Genomic DNA, 18,837 nt, shown 5'->3' on the forward strand with positions numbered 1-18,837 from the left:
AGCCTCTGGGAACGCTTCTCTAAACAATATAGTCTCTAATTCAGTTTTGAAACTGGGTAGAGAAGTGATGAGGTGTGCATGTGGGGGAAGAAGGTTCCAGGAGTAAGGGGCAGCAAGCGAGAAGGGAAGAATTCGGGAGGGGGCAGTGGTAGTCCTACACTGTGACAGGAGACCTTGACTACAAGAGCGGAGGGTGCGAGTAGGAATGTAAGGAGAAAGAAGGTCAGATAAGTAAAGAGGGGCCAATCCATGGAGGGCTTTGAAAGTCAATAATAAAAGCTTGTACTGGATGCGGAAGGGGAAAGGGAGCCAATGAAGGGAGGATAAAAGAGGAGAAACATGGTCAAAGTGGCGAGCGGATGTGACAATATGGGCAGCTGAATAATGGACAGAGATTAAAGGATGGAGGTGTGAAAGAGGAAGCCCTGTCAGAAGGAGGTTACAATAATCTAGTCATGAAACCACTAGGGCATGGACCAGAGTTTTGGCAGTAGAGGCTGAGAGGAATGGACGGATATTGGCAATGTTGTGGAGAAAGAATCTACAGGCCTTGACGGTGGCCTGGATCTGGGGAATAAATGACAGAGAAGAGTCAAAAATGAAGCCAAGACTGCGGGCTTGATGAACCGGTTGGATAGAAGTGTCGTTGACAGAAACAGAAAAGGAATAATGAAGGGTGGGTTTAGGTGGAAAGACAAGAAGCTCAGTCTTAGACATGTTGAGCTTCAAGCGCCGAAGCCGCATGCACTGAGAGATGGCAGTCAGACAAGAAACTTGCTGTTCAAGCCCCATCAAAAGGTCAGGGGTGGAGAGATACAACTGAGTGTCGTCGGCGTACAGATGACAGGAAAAACCATAAGAACTGATGAGTTTACCTAGGGACAGTGTGTATAGAGAGAACAGAAGGGGACCCAAGACAGAGCCCTGGGGAACAGATAGGGGAACAGAGGACGAAGTCTGACCACCCGTGACCACTGCAAAAGATCTATCTGACAAGTAAGGAGAACCCAAGGCCAGAAAGTAAATCAACCAGGAGACAGTGATCCACAGTGGCAAAGGCCACAGACAAATCAAGAAGAATGAGAATAGAGTAGAGGCCGTTTGCCTTGGCCCGCAAGAGATCGTTTGAGATCTTGGTGAGGGCTGTCTCTGTAGAGTGCCATGGGCAGAAGCCAGACTGGAAAGGGTCCAGGATAGAGTTGGCTTCAATAAACTTAATACAGCGAGAATAAACGACCCGTTCTAGGACCTTAGAAAGAAAAGGAAGAAGAGAAATTGGACGATAGCTAGACAAAGAAGAGGGATCAAGAGAGGGTTTCTTCAGAATTGGGGAAATGAGAGCATGTTTGAAGTCAGAAGGGAAGGAACCCACAGAGAGAGAGAGATTAAAGATATAGAGGAGCGAGGGCAGAAGAGAAGGGGCTATAGAGATTAGGAGGCAGGAGGGAATAGGATCAAGAGAGCAGGTAGTAGGTTTGGAAGAATTTAGCAGCGTAGAGAGTTCATCCAGAGAAACAGGGGGAAACCCAGAGAGTTTATTAGTAGAAGGTACCAGGAGGTTAGTGGTAGGGAGCAAGTCGGGAGGAACTATTTCAGATCGAATAGTAGTGACTTTAGTGATGAAGTCAGTGGGGGGAAATGATGAGAAGACATGGGGAGAGGAAGGTTTTAGTAGTGTATTGAAGCAGGAGAACAAACGCTGCCGACGCCTCTCATTAGCACAGATCAGCGATTTCTAATAGTTCTGTTTTGCCATAGACAGAGCGCGTGAAAAGGATAAAAGGATGAATTTATAATGAATGAAATCAGCCGGTTCCCCAGACTTTTTCCAAAGACGTTCGGCCGCTCGAGAGCAGGACCGGAGGAACCTGATAGTGGGAGTGAGCCAGGGCTGAGGCCTAGTCATGGGGGAAGACACGCATACAGATACAGGAGCAAAGCTGTCGAGAGTTGAAGAAAGAGTGGAATTAAATAAAGACATTGCTGAATCAGCAGAGTCCCCAAGATCAAGAGAAGAGAGAGATGAATTCAAAGTCTGACTGAGATGGTCAGAGTTAACAGACTGAAGGTCGCGGAAATGGCGCTGAACAGTACGAGGAGGAGGTGGGATATAAGTAAGAGTAAAAGAAATTAAATGGTGGTCAGACAATGGAAAATCAGATGCCAGGTAGTCGGAAATGACGCACTTAGCAGCAAGAATTAGGCCGAGACAGTGACCAGAGGAATGGGTTGAGGAGTTGAAGGCCAAAAGAAGCAAACAGGGAGCTAAGGCAAGATGAAGAAGGATTGTTGGGATTTTCAAGGTGAATATTGAAGTCACCTAGGATCAGAGAAGGGACTGCATCAAATAGAAAAAACGTCAGCCAAGATTCAAAGTCAGATAGGAACTGGGTAGCAGAACCAGGAGGGCAATAGATGACAGCAACCCGGAGCAGTAAAGGAAAAAAGAGTCGGGGAAAAAAAAAGTTGCACTGGAGGACCTACAGATCCCTAGAGAGGCCTTGCACAAAATGTTTACCACTTCACGAAATTCGCCATTATACGCAAACTCACCGTTAAAGGACAGGTTGATAGCCTCCAAATAGTTCCCTTGCGCCGAGGTCGAATTGTACCCCGCTGGGAAACCCTCTGGAAAAGATAATTACGAAGAAATAACGAGAAACAGCAAGAAAAGACGACAAATTAATTTACGTATCGCACTCCTTTCGCGCCGCCATTTTTTTCAGACTCATTTAGAACCTTACAGGGTTCAAACCTTGGTTTCCCGTAGTCTTAGCGCAACGCTCAAGCGGCCATTTTGTATAATGCGTGACTATTGTAAGCGTAGGATGTAACTGCACCGTAATTGTGCCGCGTACCTGCACGTTCCAGTCGCACCAGTACGGGATACTGGATGAAGAGTTTCTTAATGGTGACCAGCAACGATGTCCATTCCTCGCGGCGTTCGTTTTGGACGACGACCCTAAACGGCACCCAAAAAATCAAGTCGTACGTTAATTACGTTGCTTTTGCACAGGATGAAACCACAGTTAAAGGGAACCTACTTGTAAAAATCCTCGTAGGATCTCCCTCGGTGATCTTGTTGGATCGCGGGACGGTGTGACTCCGGGAAATCGTCTATAAAAAGACGTAAAAAAAATGGCATACGGGTCGTCGTCGGATTTTTATTATTGCCACGGAACGTCGCGGTTACGTCCGCAGACACTTACTAATGGACTTGGCGTCGTAGAAGGTTCTGGAAAAGAGGACGACAGTCACTTCATGGCTGCAGTTCTTCTCCTGCAACGGTGCGGAAATGGCGAATGATTAGGCGCAACTAAAAGCCGCGCCGAAAGACCTAGGGATTCCTAGAGAGGACGGCGCAATTTTCCATTACCTTCCATTTCGTGAAGAGGTCGGACAAGAAACCGTTGACAGCTTTCTCGAAGTAGAGGTCTCCTGCGCAAAATGGGTAGGGATTAAAAAATTGAGAATGCCAGGCGAGATTTTTTTATCGTGTTATCGGCGTGACCATGGTCCGAAAAGCGGGATTAATAGTTTAATCGTCGTACCGTAAATGTCGAAATCCCACATTTCGCAGCTCATTTGGATGAAGATGTAGACCATGGCAGACGTCGAGCGGAAAACCACCTGCACGGCACAAAAAATGCGTAATTAATTTAATCGTTAAAATATATTTTAATTAACTTATTAATTAAAATAAATGTTTAATTAAATTAATAATAAAATACATTTTCAATTAATTTAATAATTAAAAATACAATTTCAATTAATTTAATAATAAAAACACATTTCAATTAATTTAATAATTAAAAATCCATTTTCAATTAATTTAATAATTAAAATTACAATTTCAATTAATTTAATAATAAAAACACATTTCAATTAATTTAATAATTAAAAATCCATTTTCAATTAATTTAATAATTAAAAATACAATTTCAATTAATTTAATAATTAAAATCCATTTTTAATTAATTTACTAATAAAAATAAGTTTTCAATTAATTTAATAACAAAAAGTTTCCAATTAATTTGAGAATTTTTTTTCAATTAATTTAATAATTTTCAATTTTTAATAATAAAAACACATTTTCAATTAATTTATTAAAAACACATTTTTAACTTATTTGATATTTTTAAAAATATGTTTCTATTAATTTAATATTTAAAAATACATTTACAATTTATTTAATTATTAAAAATACATTTTCAATTGATTTAATAATTAAGAATACGTTTTCAATTCATTTGAGCATTCCTTCTCAATCCGTATAATCATTAAAACTATTTTTATTAATTTAAAGAATGCATTTTCTATTCATTTAATAATTAAAAATAGAATTTCAATTAATTTAAGAATTAAAAATACATTTTCAATTGGTTTAACAATCAAAAATACCTGTTCAATTTCTTATGAATGTTTTAAATTTATTTAATAATTAAAAATACATTTTCAATCACCTTAATAAATGCAATGTGTTTTTAATCACTTTAATAATTATAAAATGCATTTTCGATTAATACAATAATTAAAAATACATTCGAAATAGATTTAATAAAAAAAATTTTGTATTAATTTAATAATTAAAAATATTTTTAAATAGATTTAATAATAAAAAATATTTTGCATTGATTTAATAATTACAAATACGTTTTCAATTGATTTAATAATTAAAAATATATTTTCAATAAATTTAATAATTACAAATATGTTTTCAATTTCAAAACAAATATGTTTTTAATAATTAAAAATACATTTTCATCTCATTTAATATTAACAAATACATTTTAAATAGATTTAATAATAAAAAATAGATTTTCAATTTATTTAATAATTAAAAACACAAATATAAAAAATGAAACTATTAAATTATTGGGGGGTCAATCCTCACCCGCGTTTCTTCGCTGATGTATCCACAGGTCACTTTCTCGCTTTTTACCCACAATTCCCCCGCCTGCGCGCTAACGAAAAAACGAAGAAAATACAATCGGTGTAAAAATCTGCTCGTTTCGTGTAATTCCGCTAACGAAGACCTGAGCCGCCGTCTAAAAATTAAGTAATAATAATAATACTCACCGAATACCGGCGAACTCCACTTTCTGCGTCACGTAAGCGCAGGTGCCGACCTAAAAGGTGTACAAATATAATATTAAACAGTATTAAATAAATATGATCATAAATATAATAAATGTTATTATATATTATTAATTATCATTTTGTTATATGTTCAATATTATTCAATAAATATGATGATAATAAATTTTATTTTATATTTATTATTGTTTTACTATAATACATTATTATTAAATAAATGATAATAAACGTAATAAATTTCATAATAATTTATTATTTTTCTATAATGTATTAAATATTATTAAAGATAATAAACGTAATAAATTTCATTATAATTTCTTTATTATTTTCCTATAATATATTAAACATTAAATAAATATGAAAATAAACATAATAAATTTGATTATACAATTATATTTATATTAACTATTACAGAATAAATATGATAAGCATAATAATATAATTAAATAACATTTAATATTATTATTAAGTAATATGATAAACATTTTATTTTTTATATTAAATATTAAATAAATAAGATAATAAAGATAATAAATTTTTATTGTTATTTTATTATAATATATTAAATATTATTAAATAAAGACGATAATAAACATAGTAGATTTTATAATTTATTTATTATTATTTTACTATATTAAATGTTATTAAATAAAAATAATCATTTATTATATTTTTATTATTATTTTATATTATACATTATTGTTAGTAACTATAATAAAATTATTATATTTATTATGTTATTATATTAATTATTATTCAATAAATATGATAATAAATGTAATGAATTATATTTTATTATTATTTTATTTTGATATTATATTTAATTATACATTATAATATATTATAAAATATATTAATATGCATTAATATGATAATAAATATAATCAATTTTATTATATTTTATTTATTACTTAATTATTATATTGTTATTAAAGAAATATGATAATACATATAATCAATTTTATTGTTTGATTTATTACTTTATTATTTTATGTTGAATGTTATTAACTAAATATGATAATAAACATAATCAATTTTATTATATAATATTTATTATATTATATTAAATGTTATTAAATAAATGTGATAATAAATATAATCAATTATTTATTTTATTATATTAAATGTTACTAAACAAATATGATAATAAACATAAAATTTATTACATTATTATTATATTACATATTATTAAATAAATATGTAGCAAATGTAACAAATTTTATTGTATTTTAATTATTACTATTATTATATTACATTATTAAATAAACATGTAATTAAATATAATACTATTAATAATAATAGTAATAATAATAAATAAAAATGGCAGCGTAGGTGCACTGACCAGGCTTTTCTTCAGGCGCCACATGTCGCCGCGTCCGATGTACTGGTCTTTGAAGGTGAGCTCCACCAAATCGAGCGTGACGTCCTTTACGTAAATTACGAAAACAAATGCGGAATGATTACATTTTACCCCGAGGTTGCGCAAATTGGATCGAGCGACGGAACAAACGGTGGCGCGTAAACGGCAGCGAAACATACCTTCGGGTCGACAACATTTACGTGGACGTCTTGGTAGGGCCTCAGGCGGAAAACCTGCGCGACCGTTTGGTCGACGCTGATGGTTTCTGGGTAAAACGAAAAACGTAATTAGTATTTAATTATTATTATGCATATATATATATATATATATATGAACCTTACCTTTCTGCATGTCTTCCTTCAGTGATTTGACTTGGAGGAGGAGTGGACTGCAAGGAAACAGAGAGAGAGAGGGGTGAAATTGGCGGCCATTTTGTCTGCGCTGATTCCTCCCCAAAGCGCGACAACCTCCCCGACTAAAGCTACATAATTTAAGTCTAATTCCTCAATATTAACGCGGTTCTGGCGCTACGAATCCCAGCGTCCCTTCGCATCGAGCCACCATAACTGCCAGATGGCGCAAATTTAATGGGAATTCACCTATATTCGTCATTGGGGTGCGCGATTTCCACTATGTCTCCCAGTTTGATCTGGAGGAAGACCTTCGGGTTCACCATCAGTTCGTCGTCTGCGAAAGATATAACTTTTAACGTTAGAGAAAACATTAATATCCTACATCGACGTTTTACGAAAGGCGCAGTCAGCGCAGTTTGCACCGTCCGTGCCTTCCCCGCCCCTTTTGCCTCAACCGACCGCTGCTTCCGAATCCTTTCTTGTGGATGACGAGTTTGTAGACTTTATTGGTCCTCATCTTTGGTGCCGAAAGGCCGCGGCGTTCCGGGTTCGAATGGTGGCGGCGGGCGTCCGAGGAACACAGTCGGCGTTTTTGTCCCTGTAGGATAAGAAAATAAGAGGTAAATAGCGTACAAAGTAAACAAACAAGTAGTATATATTACTATTATTTATTACCATCTGAAGTGGTATAGCCCAACCAATCACCCCCTAAAATGGTACAATCCACCTCGAACTGCCCCCCAAATTCCTTGAAATGGTACAATCTTGCACCTTAGTCCCCCCCCAAAATCAACCCTTTAAACCCTTTGCGATGGTACTGCCCTCCCTTTAAAATGGTATAACCCCCACAAACACCCCTAAAAATGTCCTAATGTGGACTAATGGACCAACCCCCCCCTAAATCCCCTCAAATGTTTCGACCCACCCACCTCAGTCTTCTCAATGGATGGACTGAACCAATGTATGAGGAAAATAGGGGGGGAATCTCTCAATCCCTTTTGAGAATGTAAAAGGCCTGAAAAGGGACAAAATGGAGGGTTTGGAGACCCTCAGCAGCCCCCCAAAAGCGACTCCGACCCGAAGGAGAGCAGCTCTGAAGGAGGGGGCGTGGCGGGTATTTATACCAGAGAGATAGCCTCCCGGAGGGCTAGAGCGTCCTTGCTTTGACACTTCCGGGAATGGAGGGGATGCTCTTTCCCCTCCACTTTATGGTGACAAGCGCGGAATGGAAGGTTACACGGATGAGGGCCACAGAATAGAATAGAATAGGGAGCGGCACGGGAAATGCCCGGATGAAGGAGCGAAGACCATAGAGAGGGAGGAAAGAGCGGCTGCGGGCCCTATTTCCCAAAATGGAAGACTCGGGATATAAATAAATATTATTATTACTACTATTGTTACTATTGTTGTTGTTGTTGTTATTATTATAAAAGACCCGAAAGAGAAGCCTAAAAAGAGCTAAATGTGAAGCGCACTGATTAAGAACCATAGAGTAGGAGGAAAGAGCGGCCCGGAGTTCAATGAGGAAGTAAAGCGAACCATAGAGAAAGGGAAAGAGCGTCGCCTTAATGAGGAAGAATCATAGATGAAACGGAAAGATAGTCGCCCAAATAAGGAAAAACGATAGAGAAGCAGGCAAGAGCGTCGCCTGGATGAGGACGAACCATAGAGAAGGGGAAAAGAGCAGTACTGGACAACTCTAGACATAGATGAGGCCTAGATAACCATAGAGTGGGAGGCAAGAGCGGGAGGGAGGGGCCTGGATGCGGAAGTGAGTGGAACCATAGAGAGGAGAAGGATTTGCGGGAGGAGCGTCTCTATCTCGGAGGTCTCAGAGACGACGGAGGAAGACGGAGGGGAGGTAATGAAAACAGCCACGAATTCAGGGACGTAATTGGAATAAATGGGGCCGAAATTTGGGGATGGGGGTCTGAGGAAAATGGAAGGGTAGGTATTTCGGGGGAAGGACCCCAATCTGATAATTGATAATCGATAATCATTTCAGCTCAGGTCTTGCAAAGCCAGGACCTCTCTCTCTATATATATATAGATAGATAGATAGATATAGATAGATATTATCTTCCTCTGCTTTTATTAAACTTTGCTAGGAATCTCCAGGGCCTCCAACGCAACTCTATGTTCAACACCTGTCAGAACTGACCATAGAATCGCACTGGAGGACCTACAAATGCCTAGAGAAGCATCCTCTCTAGGAATCTCCAGGTCCTCCAATGCAACTCTATGGTCTTCGTCAGGCAGAAATGCCTAGGGAGCGTCCTCTTTAGGGATCTCCAGGTCCTCTAATGCAGCTCTATGACCATCGTCTGGCAGAAATGCCTAGGGAGCCTCCTCTCTAGGGATCTCCAGGTCCTCCAATGCAACTCTGTGGCCATCGTCTGGTAGAAATGCCTAGGGAAGCATCATCTCTAGGAATCTACAGGTCCTCCAATGGAACTCTATGGTCAACCTGTGGCAAAATTGTGCCGGAGGACTTAGAGATTCCTAGAGAGGACATATTAATCAAATCTGGAAATCCAGAACCGTAACGCTTACGATTACTTTTTCTGTTCCAGATCAATCCGCCATTCCATGCCACAAAGAAACGGAGGGCCGCGAGGAGGAAACCATAACGCTTAGATGGAAAGGGATACTTTTTAAGAATCAGGTCGCCGCCTTTTCCCAACCGTTTTCGTGACGTTGCTATAATGGGCTCCGGCGAACCACTCCGTCCCTGACGCTGTCGGCCGGCGTGGCGTCCGTGGAGAAGAGGGACTTCGATGCCTTCACTTCCTCCATGTCCGCTGTTGTGAAGGAACTCTACGCGAAGATCCCCGCCGCCATCTCCTCCGAACGCCCCGCCCGCGTCCTGGGCGCGCATCCCAACGCCTTCATCCTCTCCTGCGGCGTCAAAGGCCTCTCGCGCTGATCGTCAGTGGTTTGAATCCCCCCCGAAAGGCTGGACCCTGCGGGTGAAACCTCTCTGGCGGCCATCTTGGCGCGAGAAGAAGAAGGCAACGCTAACAGGGCCCAAAATGGTGGCAACGTGGATGTTTCTGAAGAGACAGCGGACACCTTTGAGGAGGACCCTGTGCCTAAAGAGGTAATGAAGGGACTATCTGGGAATCTCTAGGTCCTCCAGTGAAACTCTATGGTCAACATGCACCAGATTTGACCATAGACTCACGCTGAAGGAGCTACAAATGCCTAGAGAAGCGTCCTCTCTAGGAATCTCTAGGTCCCCCAGTGCAATTCTCTAGTCAGCGTCTCCCAGAATCGCGACGAATGGGGACACTGTAATAACAGCGTGCGATTGTTTACCACCAAAGATGGTGGGCCGCGATTTGGGTCGAAAGTATCAAAAAAACATGGTGGACACAACCGTGCTGTGATATATATATATATATTATTTTATTATATTATATTACATTATAATTTATTATGTTATATTTTGTTATGTTATACGTTATGCTATAATTTATTATATTTTATTATTTTTGTTATGTTATATTTTGTAATATTGTATTTTATTATGCTATGTTTTGTTATATTTTATTTTATTCTATTTAATTATGATGTTTTTTGGTTATATAATTTATTTTGCTACATTTTATTATGTTATACTTTGTTATATTTTATTATGCTATACTTTATTATGTTATATTTTGTTATAGTTTACTATGTTAAATTTTATATTTTATTATTTTATATTTTATATTATATTTTACTATACTATATTTTATTAAGATATAATTTATTATATTTTATATTATATTTTATTGTTATATTTTATATTATATTATATTATATTATATTTATTATATTTTACTATATTTTATATTATATTTTACTATACTATATTTTATTAAGATATAATTTATTATATCTTATTGTTATATTTTATATTTTATTATATTATATTTTATATTATACTATATTAAATTTTATTATTATGTTATATTTTATTATATTTTATTTTGTTATTTTATATTAATTTTACTATATTATATTTTATTATGTTTTATTTTATTATATTATATTATATTTCATATTATAATTTACTATATTATATTTTATTGTTATATTTTATTATGTTATATTTTATTATATTTTTTATATTTTATTATATTTTATATTATATTTCATTATGTTATATTTTTTATTATATTTTATTATATTTTATATTGTATTTTATTATCTTATATTTTATTTTGCTATATTTTATTATATTATATTTTATTATGTTATATTTTATTGCATTACGTAATTTTATTTCCGCAGGAGGCGACGCTTCCAACCGAAGAGAAGTGCGGACCGAGTTCAGATCGTCCGTTCGCCGAAATGCCAACCTCCCTCCATTATCTAGGTAGGCCATGAAATATATATATGAGATTTTGCGCATTTCGGTGGCCATTTTTCGCCACAGTTGCGTCACATTAGCGAAAGCTGCTGCAAATCCGCACGCATAAAGGGGACAGCGTTGGAAATGCATCTCATATTAATATCCTCTGTATTTTTTTCTTTCTTTTAAGATGAAGCCAACGAGAAGCCGGTCGCCGAAACCATGAAAATGCAAGGCAGCGGCGGCAGTTTATCAGACACTAGAAACGCGTTTCCGCATCTGGGGGACGAATTCCTTTTTTACGGAGGGGAAGACTTTAATTGCACCCAACACGATTCACTGTTCGGAAACGCGCCTTGGGCCGAAGACGTCGCCGAAGTCGTCTGCGCAGCGGGCGAAAGCGATGCCAAAAGCGTCGAAACCGGCATCCTGGAAGAATGGTGTGACGGGCCAAAGACGGAGGGAAGCGCACCACCGGCATGGAGCTGCGAAGACGTTTACGGCAGTGAGCGCGAGTGGCGAACGGACCATTCATATAGTCGCCGCGATGTGGGAGGCAATATGGCGGAAGCGCGGCGTGACTTAAACTATCTCTGTTCTGCCCTTGAGGAGTTTTGCACCGTTTCATATGTACCGATAGTAAGTGCAGAAACGGATGCTAATGACGCGGAAATGGCGGACATCTTTGCACCGAAGATTAGAGTTACTCAGACTTTACTCCAAGCAGCTCAAGAGGTATCTATTTCAAAGGAGCAACAAGTAGAAGATGATACTCGGGTTTTGGTGGGTCAGTCGGTCATCCTCAGAGTTGAGCCACTGCTGGACAAGGCATTGGTCAGTCAGTCGGTCATCCCTGAAGTTGAGGTACCTCTGGACAAGCCATCAATGGGTCAGTTGGTCATCCCTGAAGTTGAGGCACCTCTGGACAAGCCATCGATGGATCAGTTGGTCATCCCTGAAGCTGAGGCACCCCTGGGCAAGCCATTGATTGGTCACTCAGTCATCCCTGAAGCTGAGGCACCTCTGGACGAGCCATCCATGGGTCAGCTGGTCATCCCTGAAGTTGAGGCACTTCTGGACAAGCCATCGATGGGTCAGTCAGTCATCCCTGAAGTTGAGCCACCGGAGGAAAAGCCATTGATGGGTCAGTCGGTCATCCCTGAAGTTGAGGCACCTCTGGACAAGCCATCTATGGTTCATTCGGTCATCCCTGAAGTTGAGGCACCTCTAGACAAGCCATCGATGGGTCAGTCGGTCATCCCTCAAGTTGAGGCACCAGTGGACAAGCCATCAATGGGTCAGTCGGTCATCCCTCAAGTTGAGCCACGTCTGGATAAGCCATCGATGGGTCAGTCGGTCATCCTTGAAGTTCATGCAACTCTGGACAAGCCATCAAAGGGTCAGTTGGTCATCCCTGAAGTTGAGCCATCGATGGGTCAGTCAGTCATCCCTGAAGTTGAGGCAACTCTGGACAAGCCATCAGAGGGTGAGTCGGTCATCCCTGAAGTTGAGCCATCGATGGGTCAGTTGGTCATCCCTGAAGTTGAGCCATCAATGGGTCAGTCGGTCATCCCTGAAGTTGAGGCAACTCTGGACGAGCCATCGATGGATCAGTCGGTCATCCCTCAAGTTGAGGCACCTCTGGACAATCTATTGATGGGTCAGTTGGTCATCCCTGAAGTTGAGCCATTGATGGGTCAGTTGGTCATCCCTGAAATTCAGCCATCGATGGGTCAGTCGGTCATCCCTGAAGTAGAGGCACCTCTGGACGAGCCATCAATGGGTCAGTCGGTCATCCCTCAAGTTGAGGCACCTCTGGACAAGCCATCGATGGGTCAGTTGGTCATCCCTCAAGTTGAGCCATCGATGGGTCAGTCGGTCATCCCTGAAGTTGAGCCATTGATGCGTCAGTTGGTCATCCCTGAAGTTGAGCCATCAATGGGTCAGTTGATCATCCTAGATGTTCAGCCACCGGTCAACAAGCCATTGGTCAGTCAGTCAGTCATCCCTGAAGATGAGCCACTGGTGGACAAGCCATTGGTCAGGCAGTCAGTCATCCCTCAAGTTGAGCCATTGATGGGTCAGTTGGTCATCCTAGATGTTCAGCCACCGGTGGACAAGCCATTGGTCAGTCAGTCGGTCATCCCCGAAGTTGAGCCAAAACGCTCTTTGAAAGGGAGGCGGACCTCTGAAATTGGACGCCATTTTAGAGGCGCTTCCCTTTGGACGGTGCCAAAAAACGCGCAACAGAGCCCTGCTTCGCAGAGCGCAGCAGACAATATGGAAAACGGCGTCATGTGCAGCAGTTCGGTGCAACCGAAGAGATTCAGGGTGGGGCGCGCCAAAGAGTCCGCCATCTTGAGGGAGATGTCTTCGCTAGCTTCGGACAGACTGTTTGAGCCTGCGAGAAACGCTGCGCCGCTCTCAAATCGCGCTGCGCCGGAGAAATACAGAAACAAAATGGTACCGAAAACATTCTTCTCCACGGCGGTGAAGTTGCGCCCCCTTTGGATTGACGCGAACGGCGGCGGCGTCTTCGAGAAGTTTACCTCGCCGTCCTGGATTTACTTGCTAGAATCGGCTGCCATTTTCGTTTTCGGGATCAGCAGGAAGATCAACTTCACTTTCGGGTCCGTCACCACCATGGCACCGTACGATGCGAAAACCGTTTCCACGAAGTCGCCGTGGAGTGTTGTGTACGGTTCGGCGTGGAGGGACATGCGTGCGCGACCACCTTGCGAGTTTCCGTTCCACGTCGCGCCGCTTTGCGCCGATCCGGATGCGGTGAAGGACGGAAGGTGCGCCGTCGCTCGCTGCCACGCGTCGGGACTCCAGACCGTAATGGCATTGCTTTTCCCGGGCTGCTGGCGCCTCTTGGCGAGGAAACGGCGTCAACCGAAAATATTCGCGTCTGTCCGGAGACTCGCCTTCCTCCGATTTGACAGGGCTTCAAAGGACGCGGATCCCTCGGTGCAATTTTTCACGTCTTTGCATTCAGCGTTCGGCGCAGATTTGCCGCTGTGGGACCGTCTCGACCCTCGTTCCATGCCTCCTTCCGAAATCTGCGCAGATTCTGTTACTGTGACCGCAAAGCAACCGACGCCGCGGTGTGGTTTCGCACTCCATAACAGGTAATACATAATCAATATATCTGTAAGTATCTCTCTATTTGTGATTTAAAAAATTATTGATTCATTTATTTGTAATTTATTTGATAATATTTAATTGCAAATTAATTTGTAAATTTATTTATTTGTAAATTAATTTATAAATTTATGTATTTGTAAATTAATTGGTGAAATTTGCTTATGAATTTATTTTCAAATTCATTTCTAAATTTATTTATTTGTAAATTTGTTAAATTTACTTGTAAATTTATTTTCAAATTCATTTTCAAATTAATTTGTAAATTTATTTATTTGTAAATTAATTTGGAAAATTTACTTATAAATTTATTTTCAAATTCATTTGTAAATTTATTTATTTGTAAATTAATTTGGAAAATTTATAAATTCATTTGAAATTTTATTTATGAATTTATTTGTAAATTCTATTTGTAAATTTACTTAAAAATTTATTTGTGAATTTACTTACAAATCTACTTGTAAATTCATTTATAAATTCATTTGCAAATATATATGTAAATTTATTTGCAAATTTACATCTGAATTGTTTTGTAAATCTATATGTAAATTTATTTGCAGATTTATTTATACATTTATTTATACGTTTATATATTTTTTTTGTAAGCAAATTTCCAATTTATCAATTTATTTGTAAATTCAATTGTAAATTAATTTATCAATTTATGTATTTATTAATATATTTATTTGTAGATTTATTCACACATTTTATCTGTATATTTATCAGTTTATTTATATATATATATATATATATATATATTAATTTATTTATCAATTTAATTATTAATATATTTATTTGTAAATTTATTTACATATATATATATTTAAAAATTTATTTATTTGTAAATTTATTCACACATTTTATCTGTATATTTATTTATTTATTTATCTATTTATTTATTAATATAATTATTTGTAAATTTATTCGCATTTCTGTATATTTATAAATTTATTTATATATTTACTTATCGATTTATCTATTTTTTTATTTATTAATACATTTATTTGTAAATACACATATTTTATCTATATAGTTATAAAGTTATATATATATATATATATATATATATATATCAATTTATTTATGTATTTATTAATATATTTATTTGTAAATTTATTCACATATTTTATCTGTATATTTATTTATTTATTTTTATCAATTTATTTATCAGTTAATTTATCTATTTATTTATTTACCCATCCATTGACTTTGTAAATTTATTTATAGATGTATTTATAATTTATTTTTAAATTGATTTATAAATGTATTTGTGAACTGATTTGTCTGTTTTTTGCTCTTCTTAGGTGGGGAATTCACTTTTGCGCCTCGTTGCCGACCTCCCCCTCGATTCGCAAATCGGCACGGTCCCGCCTCCGACTTTCACCTCCCGAATTCCCGCAGCGTCCGTCAGACGAACCGGACGCTGCCATCCCCAAGTTCCTGGAGAGCGATGACACCCCGCGCCAAGAAGTGAGTCGCGTCTTCTTCTAACCGCGTCTTGCTCGGACGCGCCGTAATTACGTAATTCCTCATCTCTCGTTTTATCTCTCTCTTTCGTTTTTTTCCCCTCGCAATGAAGGCTGAATCGGAGGAGAAGAAGCCAAAGAGAGTCTCCCAGATCCGGATTCGAAAGACGGTACCGAAGCCGGACCCAAACCTCACCCCTATGGGGCTCCCCAGGCCGAAAAGGTGCGCGGTCCGCCATTTTGGCGTGGAAATAGTAACTGATGTATTTTAGTTAAATATTTCATTGTATATTAAATATTAGTTAAATATTGTATTTTAATTAAATATTTAGTTGTATAATCCTTACGTGTTACTTAAATATTAATTAATGTATTTTAGTTAAATATTTGGTTGTATATTAGTTAAATATTAACTGATGTATTTCAATAAAATATTTAGTATATTAAATATTAAATGTTGTATTTAAATTATATATTTAGTTTTATGATTGTTAAATATTAATTAATGTATTTTAGTTAAATGTTAGTTCAATATTGACTGATGTATTTTTGATAGATATTTAGTTGTATATTAGTTAAATATTAATTAACGTATTTTAAATAATATTTAGTTAAATATTAATTAATGTATTTTAGTTAAATGTTTAGTTAAATATTAGTTAAATATTAATTTATTTTAGTTAAATATTAGTTAAATATTAACTGATGTATTTTAGTTAAATATTAGTTAAATATTAATTAATGTATATTAGTTAAATATTAGTTAAATATTAACTGCTGCATTTTAGTTAAATATTTAGTTGTATATTAGTTAAATATGAATGTATTTTAGTTAAATATTTAGTTAAATATTAGTGAAATATACTTTAATTAAACATTACGTATTGTATTTATTATTAATATTTTAATATTGTATTTATTATAATATATTATATTTAAATTTTATATATTTATATTGTGATATAATATTATTGTTTTTAATGTTGTTAAAAATATTGCGACACGGTGCAATATCGCGTCCGCCTTAAAATACCGTTTTTTCCGTCTTTCCAGGTTAAAGAAGACAGAATTCAGTTTAGAGGAGATTTATACCAACAAAAACTACAAATCCCCACCGGCGACCAGGTTGATTATGTATTTGTTTATTTATTTGTTTATTACTAATTTTATTATTTTTATCCTGGATTATTTTTTTTATCCAAAGTAGGAAAAACTGAAAAATTAAGATTAAAAAATCATGCAATTATATGTGTGTGTGTGTGTGTGTGTGTATATATATAAAATAGATTATTACTTATGTTATAATAAAATAGTATATATATATATATATATATATACACAAATTATTATTAATATTATTAATATTGTTTTTAATAATAATGTTAATAATTTAATACAATATTATATATAGTGTATATATATATATATATAATTTAATATATTATTATTATTAAAAGTAATAATAACAATGTTAAAGTATTATTTTTAATAATAATAATAACATAATAAAATAGTATATATATATATATAATTTATTAATATTATTATTAAAATAATAATTAAATAATAATATTAAATTATTTTAATAATAAAATTAATAATAATATATAATATATTATTAATAATAATAACATAGTTTATTATATTTAAATCTGTATGTTTTAAATTATATATTTGCAATTTTTGAATATATATATATATATATATATATAATTTATCTCTATATCTATCTATCTATCTATCTATCTACATACATACATACATACATACATATATATATATGTTGTTTTCTGGGTCCTCCAGTGCGACTCTATGGTCAAAATATGGCAGAGGTTGACCATAGAGTTGCATCAGAGGGATCTATAGATGCCTACAAAAGTGTCCTTTCTAGGAACCTCTGGGTCCTCCGGGGCAATTCTATGGTCACCAACTTTAGCATCTTTATCACTTCTCGCCTTGCGCAGGTCCCTGGAAACCATTTTCGAGGAGCCGAAGGAACGCAATGGGTCCCTGGTCTCCGTCAGCCACCAGAAACGCAAACGCGTCCTCGAGTTCCAGGACTTCACCGTCCCACGCAAACGCAGGGCGGCTACGGCAGCACGTGGCAGTGGCCGGGTGAAAGCGGCAGTGGCAGCAGCGGGCGGCTTCACGCGAGCACAGAAGGCCGCGTTGGAAGGCCGTGAGCTCGATGGACTCCTCATCCAGAGACTGGCAGACCTTGAAACCTTCCTCGCCGAACAGGATGGCGCGGCAGCGGCAGCAGACGCAGCGGGGAGTTGAGGTTGTGTTGAGCCGTCAGCCGGAAATATCATCCTACTCTTAGCGTGCAATGGCTCCTCCGCCAATCGGACGCCCATGCTTTCATCTTCCATTACGGCACCAAGCGAGGAGATTTCCGTAACGTGGAAATGACGTGTTCAGCGGCGCGGAGAATGGCGATCCTTATCGCGTCCCTGCTGCGCCGAAAACGTGTATATATATATATATATATATACCGTTTTTTCCGCGCCATAAATAACGAAATTCGGCGTCCCGTTCCTCCTCTCGCTTCCCGCGGGCCTTAAAAAAATAAAACACGAGACGCAGAAAAGAGGAAAATATACACGAATGTGCCTGAAATTACGGAATTAGATTTGAACCCAGGACCCTTTCTAGAAAGAAATGAGAACAAAATCAGTGTATTATTATTATTATTATCGTTTTCATAAATCATATTCACGTTTTGCGCTGCGGGAAATTTCCGTGCCGCTTTACGGCGACGTCCCCCCCCAAAAACATAAAACATTCGGGTTTTTAAATATTGGATTTAATGTTTTAATAATGAGAAACAAATACAAATTCGAATTTTGCGCCGTTTAAATTATGGAAATAATTTTAAATGTTAAAGTAAAAAAGAAAAATTAACGTTTCGAATTTTGTGGTTTTGGCATTTATTTTGTGACTATTAAATTTAATAATTGATCCGTTAATTTGATCAATACGATAATTGATCGAATCGATCGAATTTATCTTATTCTGTGGGAGGAATTGATCCGTTAATTTAATAAATCGGATGATTTATCGAAACGTATCGATTTC

At 36.9% G+C, this 18,837-nt stretch overlaps 2 protein-coding genes across 7 annotated transcripts in view; one reads left to right on the plus strand and one right to left on the minus strand.

Annotated features, from left to right (window-relative positions):
* LOC149308553 (GATOR1 complex protein DEPDC5-like) overlaps window positions 1-9,378 on the minus strand; it is a 28,073-nt gene extending 18,695 nt beyond the window's left edge. For 2 of the 5 annotated variants that reach the window (XM_089535984.1, XM_089535979.1), the window contains exons 1-14: window positions 7,740-7,903; window positions 7,270-7,408; window positions 7,057-7,144; window positions 6,799-6,845; window positions 6,637-6,722; window positions 6,440-6,523; window positions 5,080-5,129; window positions 4,895-4,964; window positions 3,552-3,630; window positions 3,377-3,438; window positions 3,210-3,279; window positions 3,045-3,117; window positions 2,859-2,962; window positions 2,554-2,628 (exon numbers count right to left, since the gene is read on the minus strand). In XM_089535984.1, coding sequence (XP_089392110.1) covers window positions 2,554-2,628; window positions 2,859-2,962; window positions 3,045-3,117; window positions 3,210-3,279; window positions 3,377-3,438; window positions 3,552-3,630; window positions 4,895-4,964; window positions 5,080-5,129; window positions 6,440-6,523; window positions 6,637-6,722; window positions 6,799-6,845; window positions 7,057-7,144; window positions 7,270-7,327 — 946 coding nt within the window. In that variant the 5' untranslated portion in view covers window positions 7,328-7,408; window positions 7,740-7,903. Of the gene's footprint in view, window positions 1-2,553; window positions 2,629-2,858; window positions 2,963-3,044; window positions 3,118-3,209; window positions 3,280-3,376; window positions 3,439-3,551; window positions 3,631-4,894; window positions 4,965-5,079; window positions 5,130-6,439; window positions 6,524-6,636; window positions 6,723-6,798; window positions 6,846-7,056; window positions 7,145-7,269; window positions 7,409-7,739; window positions 7,904-7,934; window positions 7,956-8,285; window positions 8,305-9,363 lie in introns of those variants that run through there. The other 3 variants (XM_089535983.1, XM_089535980.1, XM_089535981.1) reach the window with 3 other exon arrangements.
* On the plus strand, window positions 8,609-18,482 carry LOC149308554 (uncharacterized). Of its 2 annotated transcripts, none has more exons than XM_089535985.1 (8): window positions 8,609-8,671; window positions 9,384-9,910; window positions 11,089-11,173; window positions 11,340-14,280; window positions 15,598-15,763; window positions 15,873-15,982; window positions 16,813-16,884; window positions 17,724-18,482. In XM_089535985.1, exons 3-8 carry the CDS (start codon window positions 11,149-11,151, stop codon window positions 18,037-18,039), a joined length of 3,630 nt encoding a protein of 1,209 aa, XP_089392111.1. In that variant the 5' UTR covers window positions 8,609-8,671; window positions 9,384-9,910; window positions 11,089-11,148; the 3' UTR covers window positions 18,040-18,482. The 2 variants fall into 2 exon arrangements, with proteins under 2 accessions (XP_089392111.1, XP_089392112.1); XM_089535986.1 differs by having other exon boundaries at window positions 8,625-8,757.
* Window positions 18,483-18,837: the final 355 nt, after the last annotated feature.

Source organism: Sceloporus occidentalis, unplaced genomic scaffold (genome assembly GCF_023333645.1).
Source record: "Sceloporus occidentalis isolate IW3139 unplaced genomic scaffold, rSceOcc1.0.p SCAF_8, whole genome shotgun sequence".
NCBI lineage: Eukaryota > Metazoa > Chordata > Lepidosauria > Squamata > Phrynosomatidae > Sceloporus > Sceloporus occidentalis.